Source organism: Ursus americanus, chromosome 19, assembly GCF_024610735.1.
Source record: "Ursus americanus isolate L20-20 chromosome 19, mUrsAme1.1.p, whole genome shotgun sequence".
Taxonomy (NCBI): domain Eukaryota; kingdom Metazoa; phylum Chordata; class Mammalia; order Carnivora; family Ursidae; genus Ursus; species Ursus americanus.
Genome location: NC_142145.1, coordinates 15024698 through 15050612, shown reverse-complemented (window position 1 = coordinate 15050612; position 25915 = coordinate 15024698). Strand labels below are relative to the sequence as shown.

Below are 25915 nucleotides of genomic sequence, written 5' to 3'. Positions count from 1 at the left end.
TACCTGTTCACTGAGAAACTGCTAGAAAATTGAACCGCTTTTTAGCCTCGTGTTTTTATTTTGGCTCATTTGTAGTTTTGTCTGTTTTCTAGGACACCCTCGCTTTTTTAACCAGCTCTCCAGTGGCCTAGATGTCATCGGACTCGCTGGGGAATGGTTGACCGCCACTGCCAATACCAACATGTGAGTGTCCTTCTGGGCCAAGGAACGTGAGCCTCAGAGACATGCGTAAGCAAGAGTGAAGGTGTAGATTGTGTATTTTTGCTGGATACAATGCTTGCCGTATCAAAAGCAAATAGCCTGTACCCTGCGAGAAATGCAGAGAAGCTGCTCCATGTAAGGCTGTTTGAGGTTTATCCAGTCCTCTGGCCAGTCTCCAAAAACTGGCAGGATCTGAATTCCTTGGTGAGGAGTAGAGGTCAGTTGATCAGTCCGGGTTACTAGTGTGCAGACTGTGAGTCCGGTTCTAGGGTTGGAATCACTTAAACACTACCCCAGAGAGCCCCCAGCATCCCATAGCCCAAAACACACACGAGTGTGTGGGAAGCTGCCCGAATACAAATTAGAACCTGAATCTGATCAAAGGTGAAGAAGGTAAACTTCTAAAGGAAATCTAAATCCAACTCCAATGTGACTCTTTAAAAATTTGACCTTTGCCACAGCAGAACCATTGGTCATATACAAATTAGATCTGCTGCCGCCGTGTTTTGAAGTAAAGTTAATTTTAGGGCAATATTTTTCAAGGTTGAAAGGACAGGGAAATGATTGGGTATGAAATTGAAAGGAACGGTCTGTGTCAAATGTTAATATAATTTAACTAGCAATCAAAAGAGAGAGCTGGTAGGAATTTAAACTTTAAAACCAAGAACTAAATGTTTATGAGGAGAGACTGCTTTGCGATGTGGAAAAAGTAAGGTTTACTTTAACTGTTTAGTGATCATTGGGGTTTTAATGATGCATGGCTCCTGGTAGGATCGGCATTTTATAGGTATAAAGTGCAAACATCAATGGCTTACACAAGCTACTGCTATTTTTAATTTTCACTGCTTGATTATGAACTTTGAAATATGCACAGAGTAATATGTTACTAAAAACACCTTATCTTTGGAGAGAATATGTTTCTTTGCTATATAAATGATTACATAAGACTTTATTTATAAATCTTACTCCATTGTTTAGAATCCCATGGTTATTAGACTTAATCATTCTCTATTGAGGCAAATACAGGAGAAGAGTAGAAAGAACACATGGGCAATGCAGAGAGAAGGGATTTCAGAGACTCTTCTTTACCTTCAGTTTCTTCCTTGTTAATGAACGGAGATCTCTTACCATACTCTGAGATCATAGAAACATGCGAGGTGGAAATAAGGAGAACCAAACTCCAGTCCTAATTCTACCCTGTACAGTGCTGGGAAGTTAAATGAGTCTCTGTTGTCTGAAAATAATGATGCCTACTCCATGGCACGGAGATAGCATCGGAGAGGTAATGTGGGTAGAGGTGGAAGCTGGCACAGCACGTGCTGGCAGAAATGAGCCGGTTGAAATACCAGTGTATGAGGCTTGCTTCCTTTGTTTTTCTTAGAACTAGAGTCTTAATTCTCAGAGGCAATGGGTTTCCTTACTGGGTCTCTGTGCGGGGCCCCTGGCAAGAGCTTATGCGTGACGACTTTATTAGGCCACGCCACCCTGAAGAACAGGGTTGAGGACAGATGAAGGGAGTCAGGACAGGGCAGAGAGCAACATGAGGGAGGTGATAGACCTGCTTATACCACTAGTATGAGCAGAAGCGAACGGTCCATCGTCTGGGAGGCAGTGCCCTCCCGTAAACGGGTGCTTCAGAGGGCGGTCTATCTGCAGGGAACAAGGGGACAGAACTGATTTGCCACCAGCTCTCTTATGGCCAAAGGACTGCACCATGGGATGTTAACTCCCCCATGGTTGGGCATTCTTGGGACTCCCAGAAGATTCCATGGCTTGTCATGCCTGGATGCAAAAGGCGACCCCTCCCCCAGGCTGGAGGTTAGCGCCTGCCTTGTAGGTGGGAGGCGAATCTCTGCTGGGTTGTGAGTGTGTCTGAGTGAAAGTGGTCACAGCAGTGGCTGGGCCTGAATTATGTCCAGAGGCTTTCGAGACAGAGCAATGTGAGAGCATCTCGAGTGGCACGTGAATGGTGTCCGGTACTGCTCTCTCTATGTAACAACACTTACAGTGGTCTTTAAAAGGGTTTTGAGGACAAATAAAAGAATTTCCTGAAAATAACTGAACCAACTCTTTGATTTCAGAACGCACGGTAAGTACTTCATTGAGTACTGTATATGGTATGTAGAGACAAAACTTACAGACTTCTTTTTCATCTTAGCTGCTTCGTTTTGTGGAAGGGACTCTGATCTCACAGTGTGACTCAGAGGAGAGTCCCCATTGCCACGCTCTCTGAATTCTTGTTCAGGAATCCTATGCTGCCCTTGCCTTTCACCCTCTACTTGCTTCGAGCGGTTACTGAAAATATAGGAGTTTTTAGCCTGTTTTTGGTGTGCTCGTCCAAAGTACAATTTTTAGGTAGAAAATCATTATCAATCGATTTTAGGAAAAGGCTTTTTCTACCTGTTTCATGTTCTGCCCAATATTGTCTGTAGCTCTAGATCTTTCTCTAACTTGCCCCATATAGATATAAAACGGCATTTTCTGGCCGTAAGAGTATTGTGTATGCGCTGAGGGCTAGGGGTTGCTTTCAAAATTCCTTTTGGTGGGAAAGAAATTCCCAGTTACTGCACAAAACAATGGAGTCCATGATACTTTCTTTGTAGATTTTCGTAGAACTAATATACTCTTAATCTGGAAGGGGCGATTTACAGCATGTAAGTTTAAACTATTTCTTCTACAGTTTTCTATAGAATACCAAAAAATGTGTATAACCTTATTTAGCACATGATTTTATTTATCCTTTTCCATTTTATATGATTCACAGTAGAAATCTATGTATGTAATATAGGTTTACCTATGAAATAGCTCCAGTATTTACTGTCATGGAAACAATTCTTCTTAAGAAAATGTATGAAATTATTGGCTGGCGAGAAACAGAAGCAGATGGAATATTTGCACCTGGTAAGAAAAAGCAAGAAATCATTTCTCCCAAATAAAATATATATTAGGAGGCACTCAAAATATATTTCAATGAGTGCTATTATTTTTAAGAGATAAATGTTCATGAGCTATTGTGTTATTTATAATTGTAAACAAAATTTCCATAAATCTAAAAGTTATGAATTGTGGTGTTTGACATTTCTCTCAACACTTTCAAGGAAAGACATTTTTAAAATAATGTTGTTGCGGGACGCCTGGGTGGCTCAGTCGGTTAAGCGTCTGCCTTTGTCTCAGGTCCTGGGATCGAGTATCGCATCGGGCTCCTTGCTCAGTGGGGAGCCTGCTTCTCCCTCTGCCTCCACACCCCCAATTGTGCTCTCTCTGTCTCTAATAAATAAATAAAATCTTTAAATAAGGAAAGCAAAGGAAAGGAAAAAGTTGGTGATTTGGCACTGTTTTAGTTTCAGAAAGCTCTCAAATTGTCATGATTTCAATAAACATTTCTGATGTTTGAAATTACGTTAACGTTACTATTTCTCTTGCACAGGTGGAAGTATATCCAACCTCTATGGTATATTAGTAGCCCGTTATAAGCAATATCCAGAGATAAAAAGACAAGGCATGACCGCACTCCCGTGCATCGTGTTATTTGTTTCTGAACAAGTAAGTATCAAGTCTAGATTTTTCCAACTTTTAAGAGTCTTCTGGGATCAACTGTAAAGTAATTGGAAGTCAGAGAATATTAGCTTCACTATAACAATATATAGGTTCAGTAATCTCTGTGTCTGGGTCTTCATATTGATATTGGAAAGAGAAAAAACAACTTTCCAGTCAATATAAGCTCTAGAGATTAGCAATACAGATAATTCAGGATTAAAATTTAATTTCAGAATATGAGAAACTAACAAAAAACGGGATTATAAATATAAAGCATTGTGCTATCTTTACCAAAAAAACAAGCTATAAAAATTATAAAGACTTAATGATTCTCTTTATCATTGAAGGTATAGAAGAATGTGATTGATGTTTTATTTTTCCAGTGAGGATCAAAGGAATCAGTTAAAGAGAAAGGCTTATTTTTATAGACTAGGTCCTCAGCCAAATGTGTCTGATATTGACAGTGTATCCACTGATGTCTTTTTGTTTTAGTCTTCCAATCTTGTGCACAGCATCAACCCTACTTTTTAAAAAAATCAATTCGTCCCTTTAATAAATCTGGTCACATTTTTCTTTTCCACCTCAGCAACATTTGTGATATTAAAATGTAATAGTCATCACAGTTCGAGAATTCCATGTAAAAAGTGCCTGGAAACACAGGGTTTTCTTTGAAATGTCTCTGTGTTTGTGATATGCTTCTCTGACCAAACTCAAATTGGTATTATATACAGGCATTTTATCAAGTTGGAGACCACTGCTGCATAATTAATGTCATTTACTGTAAAACTTAAGATGCTGCTTTACAAATGTCATTTTCATCATCTGACATATAATTTTTGCATAGAATGAGTAAATATGCTGAATTTCCATAATGTAGATTAAAAAATTCATTTCCTATTTAATTGGTGCATTCTCCATTGAAATGAAGCAGAGTTGAGGTTTTAAATTTCTGCATTTTTTTTTCTTTCATGTATCTGGTCCTTTCCTGGCAACTAAAAATAACCAGGTCCAAGTTTAGATCTTGAGCCGCTAATACCTCCATCTTACTGATATTATTTACAGCAGGCAGAATGATACAAGGAAATAGTTATCTAGGAGGCAAGAAATCAAAGTTGGTGTCAAAGTCAAAATTAAGAATTGCAGGCATCAGAAAATCAATGCATTTCTCCAAGCCTCACGCCTTAAAAATGTGTGTGTGTGTGTGTGTGTGTGTGTGTGTGTGTGTGTGTGTGTGTGTGTGTGTATCTGTAATGCAGGAGTTACAACTGTCTGAGAATGTTAGGATTTTATCACCGGAGAATATTATTACTAGATTTATAAGTGACACGACTTTCTGCGCATATGGAGAACTAGAATATTCAAACTCCCACTGCATGTGAAGAGTTGTGTGATGCTTAAAAGAGGCGTCACAGCCTCCTTCATCTGAAAGATGTCACGATGAAGGTCTGGAAATATGCCTTGAGACCCGTACGGGTGTGTATACCCATTCTAAGCTTTGTGTTTGCCCCCAAATGCACTAGTGTAAATGATCATGGAATGCAGAGAAATGAATGCCTTTCCTATTTTCCTTTTTGCCCAAGGGTCATTATTCAGTAAAAAAAGCTGCAGCAATCCTTGGTATTGGAACTGACAATGTAATTGAAGTAAAATGTGATGAAAGGTATGTTTCTAACATATTCTCAAAAATCGTTATTATCATTATGCTTCGTAGATTAAAATCCTATGTCCTATTCCAATTTTTAGCAAGAATACTCTCCCAGTTTCAATAAATTTTAACTGCCATTAGTATGAGAGAAGCGCCAAAGTTATCCTATCCTATTCTTAAAATTTCTTTACTAAATTTGGTCTTATATGAGTGGGACTGTCACGTATATTCCCGATTTTAAATATATTGAATTCTTTGCAGTATAACTACACACGAAAATAGAATAATATTTGTAGAAAAAATTCAACTGCTTTAGCAATCTACAAGGGGAAAATATGTTTCCATTTTCCTTGAATACCACGCTTCCGAAGTAAATGATATGACAAATATTACATATATTCTGAGGATCATTTTTATGCACATCAATTCTGTGTGTATTCTGTAACTTGCTTTCATAGTTTTTTTGGTTTTATAATATGTTTTAGAAATCTTATCCCATGAATTCAGGCAGACTTTATTCTTTTTTAATTACTTCTGAGTTTTCCATTTTATAAATGTCACAGAATTTCATAAATCTTATTTTAAAAGACACTTAAGGGTTTCTCCCTAGATGTTAGTGTTTAAGAACAATGATTAAATGAATATAATTGTATAAAAATATTTGAGAGTCTGTGTTTGAAAATCTCTCATGAATTCCTAGAAACAATAATTGATTCAAAGAATGTCTAGATTTACAATTCCATAAATATTTTTTATTTTCAAACATTTTTAAGTTAATTGATGCTTTTATCTACAGTGCTAACCCTGAATATTATCAGTATTTTTATCATTGAAAATTCTCACCAGCCAATTCTATATTACCGTGATTTGTCTGTTCATGTTCTTTGCCCATTTTTTATTGGTTGTTTATTATTTGTTATTGGCTGGTAAGGAATCTTTATGTATTTAGAAATTCTGAAATATATAGTAAATGAATATAAAATATCTTGCAAATGTGTTTTATAAGTTTATTTTTCAGTAATTTATCACAAGTTGTTTGATTTTCTTTATATATTCTGGGTACATTTCCTGAGAATCACCCCCACCCAAGATACTTTCCATCTTTTTTTATTATTATGAATGGGATATTCTATTATTTATTCACAACAGTTAGTTTTTTAAAATAGGAACATGATTTACTCTTGTAAGCACCCAGTTGCTCAACATTCCTATTTTTAAAAGCTTTTTAACACATAATTTTAGATATTCCTGGTACACAGCCATACGTACTCCCATTAGGCTTTTTTCCTCTTTTCTTTTTTCTTCCCCTTCCTTCCTTTCCTCCTTCCTTCCTTCCTTCCTTCCTTCCTTCCTTCCTTCCTTCCTTCCTTCCTTCCTTCCTTCCTTCTCTCTCTTCCTTCCTCCCTTCCTTCTCTCTTCCTTCCTCCCTTCCTCCCTTCCTTCCTTCCTTCCTTCCTTCCTTCCTTCCTTCCTTCCTTCCTTCCTTCCTCCTTCCCTCCCTCCCTCCCTTCCTTCTTTCTCTCTTCCCTCCTCCCTTCCTTCCCTCCTTCCTTCCTTCCCTCCTTCCTCCCTCCCTCCTTCCCTCCCTCCCTCCCTCCCTTCCTCCCTTCCTCCCTCCCTCCCTTCCTTCCCTCCTTCCTTCCTCCCTCCCTCCCTTCCTTCCCTCCTTCCTTCCTCCCTCCCTTCCTTCCTTCCTTCTTTCTCTCTTCCTTCCCTCCTTCCTTCCTTCCCTCCTTCCTCCCTCCCTCCCTCCCTCCCTCCCTTCCTTCCTTCCTTCCTATCATATGTTTAAATAATAGATAATTTCTTCAGAAAAAAATGCTATGATACTGATGGTAGTGAACATCCTTATCTTACTCCCGATGTTAGCAGGAATGCTTCTAGTGAATCATCAGTAAGCATGCTGGGTTTCAGTCTGATACTCTGATCGAGTAGAAGCGTATTGACTTTTTTTTCTCTCACATATTTGCTGTAAACGAATGTGAAGGCCATCTGAAATTTGCCACCCTTTTCCCTCCCTCCCCAATTGGATACCTGATTTTTATACTTCGATGTCGAGGCTTTTACTTTTTTTTTTTTTGTTTTTATTTAAATTCATGTTAGTTAACATACAGTGTAGTGGTAGTTTCAGGGTACACTACAGTGATTCTACACGTCCATATATCACCCGGTGCTCATCACAAGTGCCCTCCTTCATCCCCAGGCCCTATTTCCCCCATCCCCACCCACCTCCCCTCTGGTAACCACCTGTTCGTTCTCTAGAGTTGAAAGTCTGTTTCATAGTTTGCCTCTCTCCCCATTTGCTCATTTGTTTTTTTCCCTAAATTCCACATATGAGTGAAGTCATGTGGCATTTGTCTTTCTCTGACTGACTGACTTTGCTTAGCATAATACCCTCTAGCTCCATCCATGTCATTGCAAATGGCAGGATTTCATTCTTCTTTATGTCCGAGTAGTAGTCCATTGTGTATATATACCATATCTTCTTTTTTTTCCCCCCCAGACTTTGGGTTAAGTTTAGGGTTACAGCCAGGGTTAGGGTGACAGTATGTGCCAGAGAAGAGGTTTTTATTTTAAATTGAAGTTTAGGGACACCTGGGTGGCTCAGTCAGTTAATCATCTATCTACCTTCGGCTCAGGTCACGATCCCAGGATCCTGGGATCGAGCCCCACATCGGTCTTCCTGCTCAGTGGGGAGCCTGCTTCTCCCTCTGCCTACCATTCCCCCTGCTTGTGTGCTCTCTCTCTCTGATAAATAAACAAATAAATAGATAAATAAATAAATATCTTTAAAAAATAAAATAACATAAATTGAAGTTTAATCACTTGAAAGAAAGAAAAATTGTCATTCTGTGTCTTTCTTAGAAAGTGCAAGTAATGCAAATTTTAAGATGATTGAATAGCACACTAAACATTCTTTAATTCAACATGATACTTACTATTAGTTCTTGGGAACTGAATGTTTACCCAGTATCTGTTTACAGACATACAAATGCCTTAGGGAGACACTAAAAACTAATTTTTTTTAAACTTCTCATTGGTAGAATTGGTATGCGTATTCGAATGCTCATAAAAAATCAATGTGTATTTGTATTTTTAAGGGGAAAGATGATTCCAGCTGAGTTAGAGAAAAACATATTACAAGCTAAAACAAAGGTATGTTCTATAGCTCCATACTTAACATGTAAATTCATTTTTGTTTTCTTTACCTATTTTCATTAGTGGAAAACAACTGGTAAGGTAATTGCAAAGAGAAATAAAATAATCCCTAAATGTGGGAAATTCCTTATAAAATTAAAGTGAAATAATTAAGTTAACATTGCAGTATTTCTCTCATAATTTTCTGTCAGATATCCCATGAAAAGTTATCAGGACATGGACTACATAAAGGAATTTGGTCATCTCCATTTTTCTGGTGTTATTTTACAAAAATAAATTTGGAGAGAAATGTAATAACTGAAACTCAGAGGCAGTGATATGAGTTCCTCTTATGGTTACACTACTTCCTCCAGTCCTGGAGGTACCTCAGAATATTTGAAATTATTAGGTACTTAGTGTTCGTGTCCAAGTCATCCAGCTTCCTGATGCCCAGGAGTGCAGTGGTGAAGTGACAGGACTATTTCCGTGCGCCTCCTGAGGCTGTTCTCACGTCTCAGCTTGTGTCATCCCCAGGGCCAGACTCCTTTCTGTGTCACAGCCACAGCCGGCACCACAGTGTTCGGGGCCTTCGACCCTCTCCACGCCATCGCCGATATTTGTGAGACACACAGACTCTGGATGCACGTGGACGTAAGTCACCTCCTTTTGTCTGACTCATAACTTCCCTTTTAAAAAATGTGTCCTATGAGCCGTCCTTAGAACCACTTCATTGGCATTGTAGGCCAGAGTAAAGTTTCTCTGGAAACTGATTTTTTTTAAAAGATTTTATTTATTTATTTATGTGACAGAGAGACAGCCAGTGAGAGAGGGAACACAGCAGGGGAGTGGGAGAGGAAGAAGCAGGCTCCCAGCGGAGGAGCCCGATGTGGGACTCGATCCCGGAACGCCAGGATCACTCCCTGAGCCGAAGGCAGACGCTTAACAACTGTGCTACCCAGGCGCCCCTGGAAACTAATTTTTGTAATGAATAAAATAGACTTAATATCTTAGCCTGGAAAGAACTACAAATGTATCGATTGTTTTACAAAAACCTCTCTTCAACCAACAATTTAGAAAATCAGTTTGAAGAAATAGTTAAACCTGATTTTATTTATTTATTTTTATTTATTTGAGAGAGAGAGAGCAGTCTTGTGTGAGCAGGGGCAGGGATGGAGGGAGAGGAAGAGAATCTCAAGCTGACTCCACGCTGAACGTGGAGCCCGATGTGGGGCTCAATCGCAGGACCCTGAGATCATGACCTGAGCCAAAATCAAGAGTTGGGTGCTTAACCAACTGAGCCACCCAGATGCCCCTTAAACATGATTTTAAATCAAAAGAAGATTTAACTTATTACTCTATTAACATTTTTAAATTAGTACCTATAAAGGAAATCACAGTTTTTGATGCTTTTAATTTAATACGATGACTTTGGGCAAAACTTTCTTCAGCTTTGGTAAGAGTTAGACAAATTTAAAGTTATACAATATGGTAGAGATGTTAATTTTTCTGTGGTATTGCCAAATTTGATGCCAACTTTTTTTTCTTTCTCTGGAAATTATACAGAAGGTGTTTGAATTAATTAGAAACCTAAAAACTTTACTGTGTCACGAATAGGCAATGAGAATTCGTAGGAGGAAATTTTAAAATGCATTGTTCTTACAAGTAGTATAATGATAGCCAAGTTTATAATTATCTAACATCGCAATTAAAGCTTCATCAACTTTTGAAATAAATTTAACATGGGAAAGTCGCCAATGCTATTTAAAAAGAAAGCATTAATAGAAGAACACACACCTTCTGTGCCGTAGGCAGCCTGGGGAGGTGGATTGCTGCTGTCCAGAAACCACGCCCATAAACTCAGTGGCATTGAGAGGTGAGACCTGCGCGGTTACTGGCGAGAGCAAAACAATCTGTCTCGGCTTCTCTTCTCTTGCATTAAACTCTGAGCACTAATTGGAGCTGTTTTACCACCCAGGGCGAACTCTGTGACCTGGAATCCACATAAACTCATGGGTGTCCCCCTTCAGTGCTCTGCCATCCTGATCCGGGAAAAAGTAAATGATTTCTATTTTTAAGTAGTGCTATGACGGATGTCTTGGTAAAGACTAGCTTCATTGTGAATGTTTAAAACCAAAATACTGATGGCCTCATTGAATTAGCACAGTACAGCACAATTTGCCCTCCTAAACTGGTTTTTCCCCCTTGATCTTTAAGTAGCAGCACTAGGTCATTGAGGTGTCACAGAACCAAATGACTGTAAGCACAGGTGATAACGACGTGTGTGGGTAAGATCTGGGATGACGCAATGGGCAGTGAGAGGTCTATAGAAAACCTCATCATTCATGTCCCACTTCTTAAAAAACACCACGAACAAACAAAATGTCTCTTAGGGATCAGATTTGGCCCACTGGCCCATTTGTTACATTCAGAGTGGAGGGCCAAAAATGTTGCTCATTTTCAACGTAGATAACTGTGAGTGACTGCAATGTATTTTTAGCATAGAAAGCACAAATTTATGGGTTGTATGAAATTATTATCTGCTTCTACGTTTGTGTATTTTGTCTCCATCAATAGTAAATGCAGCACTACACAAGGAGATAAGCCCATGATCTCCTCCAAGGAGGGAGACAATGATAAAGTTCAACCTAGGAATTCTTATCTCCAGGTCGTTATCATAAATGCAAATGCATTTTATGCAGTATCATTTATAGCTTTGTTTTTTCTCTTACTCATCAGCAATCCAAAGAGTTTGGATGTAAAAATAAAGTGTCTGTGTTCTTATTACAAACTGCCTTAACTGGCACTCCTCATTTACTCTTTTTTTACAAATTTAATGTATTTTTAAATAGTATTTATATTCCAGTGTGGCGAACATACAGTGAAATACTAGTTTCAGGTGTACAATATAGTGATGCAACACTTCCCTACAGCAGCCGGTGCTCACCACAAGTGCCCTCCTTAATCCCCATCACCTATTTCACCCATCCCCTCAACCCGCCTCCCCTCTGGTAACCGTCAGTTTGTTCTCTACAGTTAAGACCGTGTTTCTTGGTTTGCCTCCCTCTCTCAGCCATAAAAAAGAATGAAATCTTGTCATTTGCAACAACGTGGGTGGAGCTAGATGGTATCTTGCTTAAGCAAAATAAGTCAGAGAAAGATAAATACCGTATGATCTCACTCATATGTGGAATTTAAGAAACTCACTCTTGAGTACTCAATGCCCACTTTGTCTCTTCTGAAAGAGTCTTTATTCTCTCTTAGCCTAGGCCTTTCTCAGCAACGCAGGCTGGAACTTTTAGCTCTGCTTCAGGCTGTTGAGTTGGCCACATGGCAGCCATATTCCTTCAATATCCCATCAATAAAAGGGCAGCTGCCTTGTATTTGAAGCCTGCAGGTTAATAGGCTACTCCTTCCTGTCCACCCCAGTGTGTCCAATACCCGGATATTATAGTTTGACTACATTTGTTTTCTCCAAGAAGCTTCTGAGTTTGCTCCCTCTTTCTGTTGCTAACAAGTCTGTCCTCAACGTTCAGATTTCTGATTCCTTTATGTTTAGGACTCAAAAACGAATGTTTTGCAGTCTTCCCTGATTTCTTTACCCATACTGAGTATGCTGAAATAGTACATTTTTTTTGTTATCACATATCATGTGTTCCTCAAAGAAGTTAAGCTTTTGTTTTCCTGTTTTATACTTCTTTTTTGTCTTTTCCTAAAGACGGATGGTCAATGGAGGGAGAACAGAATCCGCAAACTACTAAAGCTTTCACTATTTTTAAGGTCATCTGTGGAAAATAAGCCTGCTGTGGTGTAGCCTTAAATTAAGAGGAACATTTGATTCTTATCTATTAAACCATCTGAAAGCCTAAGTTTGCACATTAGACCATTTTGACTCATGCCTTAATGAGCAGTTAAAGCCAAGTATATTCAATATTTAATGAATGTATTTTCTGATGCTGAAAAGGCACGTATAGGCACTATAAGTATATATATTTTGCTATAACTGTACATAAAATACAATTAAGCTAATTTTAAATCTTTTTTTTAATTGTTTAAGGGAAAGTAAATGCCGTGTGTTTTTGAAATAAAGTGCTAATCATGTCAGTCTCTTTCATCCAGAACGGCTTTTTCATAATGAAAAATTGAAACCCATTCAGTGACTTCTCATTGCTTTTAGGATGGGGATTTAAATCCTTGACATGGCCTACAGGGCCTGGGAGGTACAGCCCATACCCTTGTCGGCTCTCCCATTCATCTTGTGCTTCCTTTTGCTTTCTGCCCTGGATATCCCTTGACCTGCCCTTGCTTCCAAGGAGTCATGCAGCTCATCCCCTATGACCTTGGCAGGAGTCTGACTCCACTTTGTCTCCCACACCCTCCCCTAGCATCTTTCTAGTTTAGCTCCTACTGAAGTCGAAAATGACTTTTACCCAGAAGCCTTCCTAGACCTTCAGACTAAGTGAAATCCTGGATCCTTAGAGCAGAATATTCCAACACTGTGAAACTCCTTCATAGCATTTATCCTGGGTACAATTTCACATTCACATATGCCATATTTTGTTTAGTGTCCACCCCACCCAACCTCCAGCAGCCCAGGTTGTAAGTCAGGGGGCAGAGCTTTTCCACCCTTGCTCGCCACAAATACCACTGCCCCGGCACAGCGGGTGACAGATTGGGGCCAATAGACTAATGGGAGCTTAATCGTCACATGAGAAGAGTAGATAAAACCTATACTGACTCTACCGTTTTGAAGTATTTCAGATAGTCTCCAGCTCTTGTCCAACATAACATTAAAAGGGAGTTTGAAGTAAACTAAAAAGAAAATACTTACATGTATAAAGAGGACCCCTAACATATAGATAGATATGTAAGGCGCTCTTTTCAAGGTCTCATTTCTTTCCTTTTTCCCCTAAACACTTCCGTTCTTACCACCACATTGCGCTCCTTTGCCTAGCTCCACAAATCTATCCTAAAAAAGAAAGCAGTGTGAGATTTTTCCTTTGAAGTTGGGTTTCCACAAACTCCAAGACAAACCGCCCTTCTGTCAGATCCCAGATTGATCACTGGTTAAGTGAGCTTGAAAACTGCTTAACATATTAATCTGCTTCCTCAGTCTACAGAAATGATACAACAGGGGTACCTCCGCTGTGAGTTTTCTTTTTTTTTTTTTTTTTTAAGATTTTATTTATTTATTTGACAGAGATAGAGACAGCCAGCGAGAGAGGGAACACAGCAGGGGAGTGGGAGAGGAAGAAGCAGGCTCATAGCAGAGGAGCCTGATGTGGGGTTCGATCCCATAACGCCAGGATCACGCCCTGAGCCGAAGGCAGACGCTTAACTGCTGTGCCACCCAGGCGCCCCCCGCTGTGAGTTTTCTGTGACGCTCCGATGATGCCATTTGTGAAGCGGCCAGTTGCTAATAAACACATAATAAATAGATGGTTATTTGCTTCTCGTACAAAAGTTCTGCTTGGTGCAAATGTCAACGGTACTCGTCAGCGCGCGTGGATTTAGCCTTGGTTGTGCTCTCTCTGCACACACCCTTCGAGAAAAGCCTCTCTGTAACTGGGTGACGGGAAACATTTCTTTTCTCTAGTGATTACTTTTTAACCATCCAAAGCAAACGTTTCTCCATTCTTTCGACACCTTTTATGGGAGAAGCACAAAATTAAATGAACGGATTACTTTATTCTCTACCTACTGTGACTCTCAGAGCCCTTTGCTGCCTGGCACCCAAACGGCTGATTCATGGGATGGCTCAGTTCAAGTGAGCGAGGGCCTCAGTTCTCAGTAACTTCAATACGTCGTAGCAAGAGCAGCAAAACTTCAAGGACTTTGAGAAAAGTTAAAGAAAAATAGAGAAATCGTGTTAAGCCAATGACACCATCTGTTGTTCCAGATAAACTCAAAGAACAACTGGATATACTAAAATCCTAGAAAAATAACCTATTTTTTATATAAGATAAACAAAATTCTCTTTAAAAGTTCATGTACTGAGTCACATACAGAATTGCTGAATCACTAGATTGTACACCCAAAACTAATATACCGCTGTATGTTAACTATACCGGAATTAAAATACAAAACTTCATAAAATTTTAAAAAATAACATAAATGAAGGCAACCAAAAAAAAGTGCATGTAAAGTAGAAATGCTGAGTTAATTGAAATAAATAGTGGTGGTTTCTTATTGAAATGTATATAACCTGCATGTAGATATATTATTCCTTCTTTAGGGTCTTCTGGAAGCATGTAACCAGATGCGAGCTGGATATCTTTTCCAGCCAGATAAACCCTACAATGTGGACTTTGACACTGGGGATAAAACTATTCAGTGTGGCCGACATGTTGATATCTTTAAGCTCTGGTTAATGTGGAAAGCAAAGGTAGGAATTTGCCGTCCCTTTTATTAGGTCCTCTTCATTTGGGTAAAGAGTATAGACTATTCCATTTTTTTAGAGTTCTATTTGGGTGTCTTTTCCAAAGTTTTAGTCTCATTATTTTCCTAAACATCTCTCAAGAAAACCGCAATATTTCTAATTACCGATGACAAGCCTGGCTTCTCAGGTCTAGATTCCAGCTGAGGTGGAAAAAAATTTGGCATGTTCCACTGCTACTATATACTCTACCAAACTGTAGGAATAAAAATCTGTTAAGAATATAAACTTGTCTGCAACTTTTTAAAAAACTGTTTTTTCCCTCCTACTCATTGGAATTGTTAAAGGTCAAGTAGACTTGAAGTCAGTGTAGATTCTCAGACGTGCACCCTTATTTATCACATGGACGTGCAATCTACCTTGGGCTCAAGGGCAGCAGATGGTCTCCCCAAAGATATGACAACAGCAGGACAAGTTCTGTACCCTTCGCCTGCCCCTTATTTGTAAGTTTTAACTTAAATAATTGGTGTGCTTTGAGAAACTGTCTCTATCACTCCATTCCCAGTCCTCTATAGAAAGATGAGCATTGGGTTCTGTGCAGATGAAAGCGTTGACATGAACTAACACTATTTGTAATGTATTACCGACCCTGCTATATAATTTGAAGTCTTTTTCGTTGCTGTTGTTGTTAGAAATCTGTTACCACAAAACCAGAGACATCACTTTTCATGGAGTCACCCAGCAACAACCTGATACAGAGTCAACACTCTGTTACAAGAATATCACTTACTCAGGAAGACAGTCAGCCATCAGTTCATCTTGGAGTTGCACTGATAATTTTCGCTGTTCAAAGATAGGCACTCTCTAAGTTCTTTTCCTGAAGATTTTTAAATATCCAGGAAATTTTGTTAAACTTGCTTTAAAAAATATTCCAAGTTCAAATTTTTGCAAACACAAAGCTCAAAATTTTGTGTAGATCTCTCAGACACCAATAATCCAGATATCCCTCGGTCTCATTCTGTATAGATTTTATTTAGGTAGATACTCTCATGGACCTCCTGGATTCTGTAAGAGGTTGCTAGTTCTGCCAAAGCTTAGCTGTCAGCCACGGCATATGCCTTGACTTACCTTAAATGACTATATACACCTAGATACTACAGGTTCATCCTTGAACTCGCATGTGCTCAATCTGTATCAAAACATTGATAAAAGAAATCATATATATAGGGGATTATGAAAAGGATCATACAGTTCATCTATTCTTTTATACAATAAAGGAGTGGCATGTAACCTTTTTAATGCAATCCACAATAAGAAATACATTTTATGTTGTGGCCCAATAATACATACACACACACACATAATTAAAACAAAAGTTTCAGGAAAACACCTTCTAATATGAAATTCTCTATATGAAATTCTCTATGTTATACGCAACTAACGAATCATCGAACCTTGCATCAGAAACCAGGGATGTACTGTATGGTGACTAACATAATGTAATAAAAAAAACATTAAAAAAAAGACTAAAAAAAATGAAATTCTCTAATATTTTCTATTCTACTCTTTCTCTTTGAAAGAAAAGCTGGTATGACCCGCTTAACTGGTTCTATTACCCGCTAATGGCCTATGACCTGAAGTTCGAAAGGTACAGATAAACACAATATGTTTGGCCTCGATTAAGCCAGACCATCAGAGAATTGTGTACTTGGGCCACCTTGTTTGGCCTTTTATAAAACAGATGTGACCAATGAATATTTAGTATCTATATTTACGTACTTCATCCTTCCTGTAAACATAAGGTTTTTGAATCAGAGGAAGATCAACTATTTATTTAGAGAATATCTCAGTGTCAGTTTCCCATACCCTGGTTCCCCCTCAAGGCAACATGGTGACGCCATGTCACATCACCCTATGTGTGCAAAGGAGATTTCTACCACAGGAGAGGGACCCTGCAATTGGGCAACCTTGTACATGAGCTGGCACATCCACTCTGAGAGAGAGGGAGGGAAGGAGAGAGAGCTCATGTTTACACCTGAATGCTAAAGAATCTTCTTTCGGTGGAGAAAAGGAAGTCTCTATCCCATTCCAACCCAGAAAGAAATCACTTCACTCCTGGGGAGGTAAGAAAGAAGTTATTACCCTTTCAATGGGCATAGATGATCACATGAAAACTCAGTATACACTGGAACGGAAATGCTTTTCCAATTAAAAAAACACGTCTCACACTGGAAATCAAGTTCAGGAAATATCCGTGGCAGGTTTGAAAGGGAGGAGTTGACCTGCAAGTTTGAAAAATTCTGTTTTGTCCTCCTTTGCTCTAATTACACAATGAATACTTCACTGATGGTAGAAAGATGAGCCATTGTTAATGAAATTCATATTTCTTATAAATAAAATCAATTACATAAAATACTGTGATAGGTTATAAAAATAAGGAGAAAATCATATAATAATAGAAGATGCTACAAACATTGACTATATATGCAAAAGCAAATATAACCCGAAATCTTCCTTTTACATGGATTTTTCTACATGGGTTGGACTGCTTTTGGATTCATAAGAGGAATCTGTTTTGGCAATGAGAATGCTATAGGGAGTTTAATTGTCCAAAACCCCATCTGCTTCTCTTAAATTCATAATTACATTTGCCCCTGGGCTGTTTCCCAAAGTTTTCTCCCAGCCAGTGACTGAGCATGTCAGGGATTCTAAGGCATTCTCCTTCCCAAGAGGCATAAGGCTCTTGTGACAGCTGACTTGGTGTGAGGCCTCCCCAGTGGCCTTTCTGAATTTTCCTCAGACTTCATGGTAGCCTGGGGAGTTCCACCCCACTTAGCCCTCCCTTTCCCCTTCACTTAGGGTCCGACTTCTTCACATACTTCTCGCGATCTAACCAGCTCTTACTGCTGTCTTCCACCCAGCTACTTCCACTACTAAAATCCTGTCACCTTTAATCTCATCGTGATGTCTGCTTTTTGGAGAACATGGGCTAACAGGGGCCAATAAAGCTTAAACTAGAAGTGCCGTTGTCTTTAATATTCAACCTTAGTAGATTTTTTTCACAGAGCTTAAAGATGCATTTGCAATATGGACACATTGCTTGATATTTTTAAATGCCAGGTCAATATGCATAAATGCCACCTAAAGTTCTGTGTGGAAAATTCCTGGAGAGTAGTAAACTCCATGGTAGTCACTTCAATGATCCTTGGCCTCATTTCTTCAGAATCAAAAGTAGGAACATTCTTCATCAATAAATTTCTATTAACTTTTCTGCAAGCTTTTCTCCTTCCCTTTTAAACTATTTATAGCTTCCCCTGAACCAGATTGCCCTCAAAGAAAAATTTCTGGCATAATATCAGATGATAACGTGGTTACCAAAGAAATCAGTCCACTGATATTGAATCATTCCTACCCTTAAGCATTTCAAATACTAACAATACCTTTTCCAAATGAATGTTCAAAATTGTGAGAGTTGTTGGTTCTAACCACATATTCATGTAATTAAATTTTTTACATATATTATATATGTGTATATATAAAATATATATATTATAAATATCACACAAAATATACATGTATACTTCCTGTGGAGAAAGACATTGAAGGCATTGAAAAGGATAACGAGTGAAGGAAACAAATTCTGTTGAGAACACATTCTGGTTTGAGCATAAAGTGTGGTCTCCTAGGGCTCTTAGCATCCACGCTTGCTCAGTTGTGTTCACCTGTACTTGTGTTCAGGGTCACGGAGATCCCACATATCACAGGGCCAGTGGAATTCTGTGCTCATTGAGCATTGCAAATGCTGTGTGGGGATAGGGTGGCAAGACACGGATGTTGCCTGTATCTCCTTGGCTCACATGCATAATCCATTGTCTCATTAGGGACACTTTACTTACTTTACTTACAAACAGGAGTCCAAGGCAAAATTTTAAAGAATTTCAAGACAACGATGGCAGAGAATTAAGCACGAAACCCTTCTGAGTATAGAGCCTGTGTGATCACGCAGGTCGTATGCCCAGGAAGCCAGCTCTAATTACAGAGGATTACATGTTGAGAATTCACTAGTACCACTTCATATGGCTGTAAAGCCTAGAGTAACTGTGAGTGCGTACCCGCAACTTGGGTTATAGGTGTATGGGCAGACACAAAGAGATCAGTTAGGAAGCAATTTCAGTAATGAGGGAGAGAGTGACTGGGCCAGCAGAGTGGCAGTGGACTGGTTAAGATATATTAGGTTTTAATTACATTTTGAAAGTAAACCTAATGAAATTTACCAAAATATTAGATGTGAACTAGGAGAAAAAGCAGAAGATCAAGGATAGGAGAGCCTTAACGTTTTGGGCTTTAGCAACTAGAGGATCAGACTGATACATTATTGACAATGGACAGACTGTGGGAGAAATAAGTTTGTGTAGAAAGATCAGGAGTTGAGTCTTGGACATGTCATTTTGAGATGTTCATTAGTCATCTCAGTGGAGATTTGAATAAGCAGTTGAATATATAAGTCTGAGAGAAGGTCTTAGATGAAAACATTTGTGGGAGAGTCACTCCCTGTATAGTGTTGAGTACCACGAGATGAGCAGAAATCACCAAAAGGGAAAGAAGGTGGGTGGAGACACAGACTGGACAATGCTTCTGTGCCTCGGTTGCCCACCTTATAGGGTTCTTCTAAAAGTACATTAAACCAAGTGTATAAAGTACTGAACTACATGCCTGTGACGTAGCAGAAGCTCAACAGTTGTTAATTTTTAAATACGTTCTGCCGGCAAGTATGCCACGGGCTTTATTTGTAGTATTTCTCCCACTCCTCATAACATCACATGTCATTTTTAAGAATTTGCTTGACATACAAGACAGATGAAAATACATGTCAAAATATTTAGCAAACGTGTAGATTTAGGCACTGAAGTATGGAAGGCTAAGTAATTGGCCTTAAGTTCACAGACAGTAGGGATCAGAGTGGGATGAGGATCTGGAAATAAAATGAAGTGATAATGGAGAATACCTACTAGTAGTAAGATAATGATCACATTATTTATTTAAATAAGTACATTTAAATAATTTTAATCAATTTCAGGAACTTTTTCAATGTAATTTAAAGGAACTTACTTTTGAATCGAATTTTTTTATTTTTTATTTTTTTATTATAGGGAACCCGTGGCTTTGAGGCACAGATCAACAGATATATGGAACTTGCAACATACTTCTATAAGATTTTGAAGAAAAAAGATAACTTTAAGCTTGTGTTTGATGCAGAGGTAAGGATGTCTTTTTTTTTTTTTTTCAATGGATTTATACTTTGTTTGCTGAGTATTCTTACCTGAATCTTACCTGAGGTAATTTAAAAAGTAAACTTAACAATTATCACAAATATTTTATCTTATCTAAATGCAAATCATTTAGATTTTAAAACCGGTTTCATTTAAATTTTATGTCTCATAAGTCAAGGGTCCAAGAGACTTTTATTTGATGAGTATATTCAATATTTTCATTTTTAAGGCAAAACTATTTGGTTATAATTGCTTTTTTGATTTCTCTGGCACAGAATAGGAGTAATTTAATTGTTTCTAGCTTTTTTCTTATATGTTATAATATGTAGCTGGGTTTCTGGACAGTAGATCATAGGAGAAAGTGGACTTCAAATTATGATAATCTTTGGTAGATCATTATTAAGCCACTAAGTAGATATTAATGAAAAATTGAGATTTTTGCCAGCATTATGTCCATTTTCCTCTCCAAGGCCCACTCAACCATCCAATGGCATGAAGCCATGCTAATAAGAACAACTGTTAGGAAAAAAATGTGCTTTGTCTGTCTTCGAAATTGTCTTCCTCTGACTACATTATTATCTTAATTTTTGTGACTCTCTTGCAATCTTAAGTAGAAACTAGAAGTAAAGGAATCTGTTTTTTAAATTTTTAAATTTTTTATATTTATTTATATTTTTATATATATTGTATATATTTATTTATTATTATTTATTTATTTTTTTAGAGAGAGAGAGAGGAGGGGAAGGGGCAGAGGAAGAGAGAGAATCTTAAGCAGGCTCCACACCCAGTGTGGAGCCCCACATTGGGCTGGATCTCACAACCCAGAGATCAAGACCTCAGATGAAATCAAAGAGTCAGACGCTTAACCAACTGAGTCACCCAGGCCCCCAAAAGTCTCTTTGTTTTCAATTATACATCCTCTATTTGTTTATTTTCCCCTCCAAAATGAACTTAAATTTAAGGAAAGTTCTCTTACATTTTTTATCTATGTGAAAGACATCCAGTCACTGAAACCAGAAAACTTGAATTCATCTTGAAAGGCTAGCAGAGGTTAATTATCTGTTGAAGATTCTGGAAACATAACCCTCCCATCTGTACCCACAGCCACTGCTTTAGCGAAGTCCTCTCCATTTTCTCTGACTTACTATCATAGCCTACTATTCTAATATCTTTTTTTAAAGATTTTATTTATTTATTAGACAGAGATAGAGACAGCCAGCGAGAGAGGGAACACAAGCAGAGGGAGTGGGAGAGGAAGAAGCAGGCTCATAGCAGAGGAGCCTGATGTGGGGCTCGATCCCACAACACCGGGATCACGCCCTGAGCCGAAGGCAGACACTTAACCGCTGAGCCACCCAGGCGCCCCTCTAATATCTGATATTCTTCTCTCTTCACTTGTTCTCTCCTCTAATCCATTGTCCATATTTCAACCCAAATGACCTTTCTCAAATATGAAACTGGAACTAGCATTATTGCTTAAAATATTTTGAGGAATGGTCATGGAATGGGTGGCTGAAGATCTTTGAGGGAACTGATAGATCACAGCACATCAAGAATGACCTGCACAGATAGGGAAATCATCAAGAATTGTGGTAGGAGAGGTTTTCGAGAAAGACAGCAAGAGCCTGTGCCAGACTGGGCACTCTGTGAGGACAGCGACCGTTTCTGTTGTCTCTGTGTCTAATGTCTGACATATATTCGGTCCTTAAATAACCATTTTAAAATTAATTAACAATGAAATTCATTAAAATACCTCTGAAATACCTAAGGAATTAGGCAAGGTTTTAAGGATACTTGTAAAATTTTTATGTTTGATTTAGCCTGAGTTCACCAATGTCTGCTTCTGGTATTTTCCACCAAGACTTAAACGTATCCCAAAAGGTTTTGAAAGAGATCAGGAACTCCAAAAGGTAAATGTATGTGTGTGTGTGTGTGTGTGTGTGTGTGTGTGTGTGTGTGTGTTATTTTTAATTTTAATATTGCCTTTTAAATAATGTGTCTGGTTAGTTTGATTGGCTTATACATGGTGGTCATGTGGTCCCAAGCCATTAATTTAATACTTCTCTAGAGATGAGCTCAGTCTCAACGTGTCAGTCATTTTGCAAATTAATCCAGTCATAATTTATATAATTGGAAAATATTTACTGAGTGCTTAATATGCAATATGCTGAGTTTCCTACTCTTTGCCTAATCCGTTCATCAACTAATGCATAGCAGGTGTTCCAATAAGAGTTAGAGGTATAAAATGAATTAGATAGAATCCCAGTCCTAAATTGGCTAAGAAAGATTAGTAGGGGAGAAGACAAGAATATAAATAATCACAATTCCTAACAGCAATAGAAGAGGTAGTTGGAGAAGTGTTACAAAATTTGAAATACTTATCAAAAGATCATCTGAGCAAGAATGTGAGATTTTATTAGAGGACAATGAACAATAATACTGAAAAAAAGTCCAAATGAATATCAAAGAAGGGGGATATTTCATCTTTACCTTAAGGATCTATGTTAAAATAAAGAGGATCACCACGGTTTTACGTAATTTATCACATAGACCTACTGTAAGTTCTTAACTAACCTTAAGCACGCATCACAAATACACATTTTACTTTGAGTTATGCCAACATCCTAACCACTTATGCTGGGTAATGTGAGGTACCCTAGCGTACGCCGAACACAGACTCTCTGATATCAGTGTTGAAGAGCTTCAACTTTTTCTATCATCAAAATTTCACTGGGCTTGTAAGTCCTAAGCAAAAATAAAGATTGTTTTGTTTTGCTTTTTGCTTCTCCTACTACCACTTGTTTAAATACTTTATGGTTTGGGGCAAGTTTTAAGTGAAACTTCTCATAGTTTATTCTAAATCTGTAAGTGTGGTCTGCCACGAGGGCAGCTACTACCAGCTGAGAGCAGTGAGGCACGTACTTACACAGACTTGCAAGCTGGCCCCTGAGGGATATACAGCTCATTTACCAGACAGCTGCCCCTCTTAGGGCCATGTTCCTGGATGGCAGGCAAGGGGAAGACCATGAAACAGTTCCTTAAAATATTGCAGGCAGTAACGAATATCTATTATTTTATGATCTTCTTGATTAACTAAAATATTAAATAGGGAAGGACACTACATGAAATGTCCAACTACAAAGGAGATAAATACATATGTATTGGCTTCTTTATATAAGACTTATGGGGAAGTTAAGCCATGGATAGCATCTGCAGCATTTTAAAAGTGAACTGTGCAGAAGCAGAAGCTTCGAGAAGAGGAGCAGGTTGAAGAGTTCTAGAATGCCCTCCTCTGGCTTTCCCAAGCGTCAGTGACACTTTGTCCTATAATAATAACCCAAGGATGTACTAATGTGATCCAGTCTCACCTGTGTGCTGTCGTTGGCAGAGCCATACAGGACCATTATACAGACGGAATTTGGTTCTGTGAAATTTACAAAGAAACTGTGTTTTGCTGCAAAACAGTGACCTTGTAGAAAAACTCAAGATGGAGTACAATAATTCAAATAATGAAAGTTGTAATACCAAAATATGCTATTTTTCCATTTCCTATTTCCTCTCACCTCTTTCTCAGATACTTCTATTTGAATTGCCATATAAATATAAGCAAAATATCATACAACCTTCCTTAATGCATTCTAGCACATGTATATTATTTTATGCATTTGGTCATTGTGAATCATGAAGTAATGAGAGTATGAATATGCTGGGTGTATTTCTTTTTTCCTGTACGAAACCTCTTCTTAAAAATTATCCCTGATAGTTTTAAATTGCCTGCTATTTACTTCAAACTAATGATAGTTACATAGCCATCTCGAATGTGGGAGAGCGTATACTTGTAAAATTACCTTTTAATAATATTTACATTTACACACAGATTGCTCCGAAGATTAAAGCACAGATGGTGGAGGAAGGCACAGCCATGATAAGCTTCCAGCCATGTGGGGACAAAGTAAATTTTTTTCGAATGGTTTTTTCTAACCCTGCCACAAGACAAGCAGATGTTGATTATCTTATTGATGAAATTGAAAGGCTTGGAAAGGATTTATGAGACTTCAATATGAGCTTGAATACAAGTGTGAACAGCAACTTAAAAAAATCTGTTGCTGAAGGTAACAAGAGAGGAATACTGTAAGTGGTATCCTCTCTTTTAGAACTTACGATTCTCTTTTATCCTTCGCTATCTAAGATGATGAAAGGGAAGCTGGTTCACTGAAGATAAATAAGTTCAAGTTCGTTCATGTATTTGTTGTTTTCATTAATTTGATCAAAATTATTGAAAATCTGTAAATTTCGGCTACTTTTCTTGGTATGTTCAGAGTACACCAGTGAGTCAGAAAGACAAAAATCCCTGTGTTAGACTATTTTTGTAAAGGAAGAAGTTCCACTGTGGGCATTCAGTAACTTGGCATATAGTTACATGTTGGGATTAACTGAATAAAGACTTCCTGAGTTGAAATCATATTCAGTATCACATGGTAGTATTCTGTCCCCGTAAAGAATAAAGCCCTACACCGCATGGTTCTCTTCTTCAAACAGATCAGATGAATAAAGTATTCTGTGTTTTGGAGCAGAGAGTCAGGAATGACAGGGGCTGACGTATCTCCCTTTCGAGCCTTGCCTTTTTATTTAGAAGGGACTGTGGGTCTAGCATGTTTCTATGCAATACTTTAATTCATTTTTTTCTACAACACCATTTTTAATGTCTCTATAAAGATCAGCTGCAGTGACATCTACAGTTCTCCCGAAGCGTCCCAGCCACATTTTATAAAGTGGAATCAGGCAGCTCCATATTGTCGATATCATTAGCGGTTTTCAGCTCCACTTTGGAGATGGTAACAGCTAACATTAATTGAGCACTTACTGTATATCAGCTTGCACAGTCTCATTTAGTTCTCTATTAATGCTGTGATTTAAGTGATGTATTATCTCCATTTCATGAATGAGAAGATGAAGATTTAAAGAGTTTAAATAATGTGCTTAACATCATGCTGCTGATAAATAATGAAACCTAAATTTGAAGCTACGTAGGTTTCTTCTCAAGTGTGCATGACCAAGAAGCTGCCAAATACCTTGCTGCAATTAACATTCACTACCCCCCAGGTGAGCTGTTGGTCAAATCACTTGACTTTAAGCAGTTCTCTTTGCTCTTCTCTGAAACAGGAATAATAAAGATGCCCATGCTACAGGTTTTTGTTAGAATACAATAGTTTTGTTAAATATTTTTTAAAATTGTGTCAGCTTTTTCTTTTACAATGTATACACGCATCAAGCCATCATGATGTACACTTTGAATATCTTACAATTTTGTCAATTATATCACAATCAAGCTGGAAAAATAAAAAAGATATTTTTTTTAATATAGGAAAAAATCAAATGATTCTGTAACTTCAGAAGAAGCTGAAAACTGAAAACTTGCTTTCACACGCTGGGAAAAGTGGAGGGAAATATAGGGTTAAATCTAGAGAAAAATATAAAGAGGGAAAAATTTAACATAGTGTATATGTAATTTCTTCTTTACTTTCCCCCAATAGACAAAGAAGCTAGAAGAGACCTATAGCATTGACTGTGTATAGGCTTGGTGCATAATTAATGTTAGTGTTGCATATTTCATTTTTTAGTATGCCAAATAGAACCAGAGACCTAAAAATATGTACTAAGTAAAAATAAAGTTCCATAACACTGGATTTATCTTTATTAATCATTCAGGGTTACCGTCAACTACTGTCACGTCTCGTTACTACAGAGGAC

General features: G+C 38.1%; 1 protein-coding gene across 2 annotated transcripts in view; it reads left to right on the top strand.

The window, feature by feature from the left end:
* The window catches only part of LOC123787432 (glutamate decarboxylase 1-like), a 227589-nt gene extending 201940 nt beyond the window's left edge, over positions 1-25649 (top strand). For both annotated transcript variants that reach the window (XM_087869770.1, XM_045790204.2), the window contains exons 6-17: positions 93-183; positions 2990-3102; positions 3629-3744; positions 5319-5398; positions 8485-8539; positions 9056-9172; positions 10330-10394; positions 10497-10575; positions 14754-14903; positions 20045-20152; positions 21985-22074; positions 24042-25649. In XM_087869770.1, coding sequence (XP_087725896.1) covers positions 93-183; positions 2990-3102; positions 3629-3744; positions 5319-5398; positions 8485-8539; positions 9056-9172; positions 10330-10394; positions 10497-10575; positions 14754-14903; positions 20045-20152; positions 21985-22074; positions 24042-24215 — 1238 coding nt within the window. In that variant the 3' untranslated portion in view covers positions 24216-25649. The remainder of the gene's footprint in view (positions 1-92; positions 184-2989; positions 3103-3628; positions 3745-5318; positions 5399-8484; positions 8540-9055; positions 9173-10329; positions 10395-10496; positions 10576-14753; positions 14904-20044; positions 20153-21984; positions 22075-24041) is intronic.
* The last annotated feature ends 266 nt before the right edge of the window (positions 25650-25915 follow it).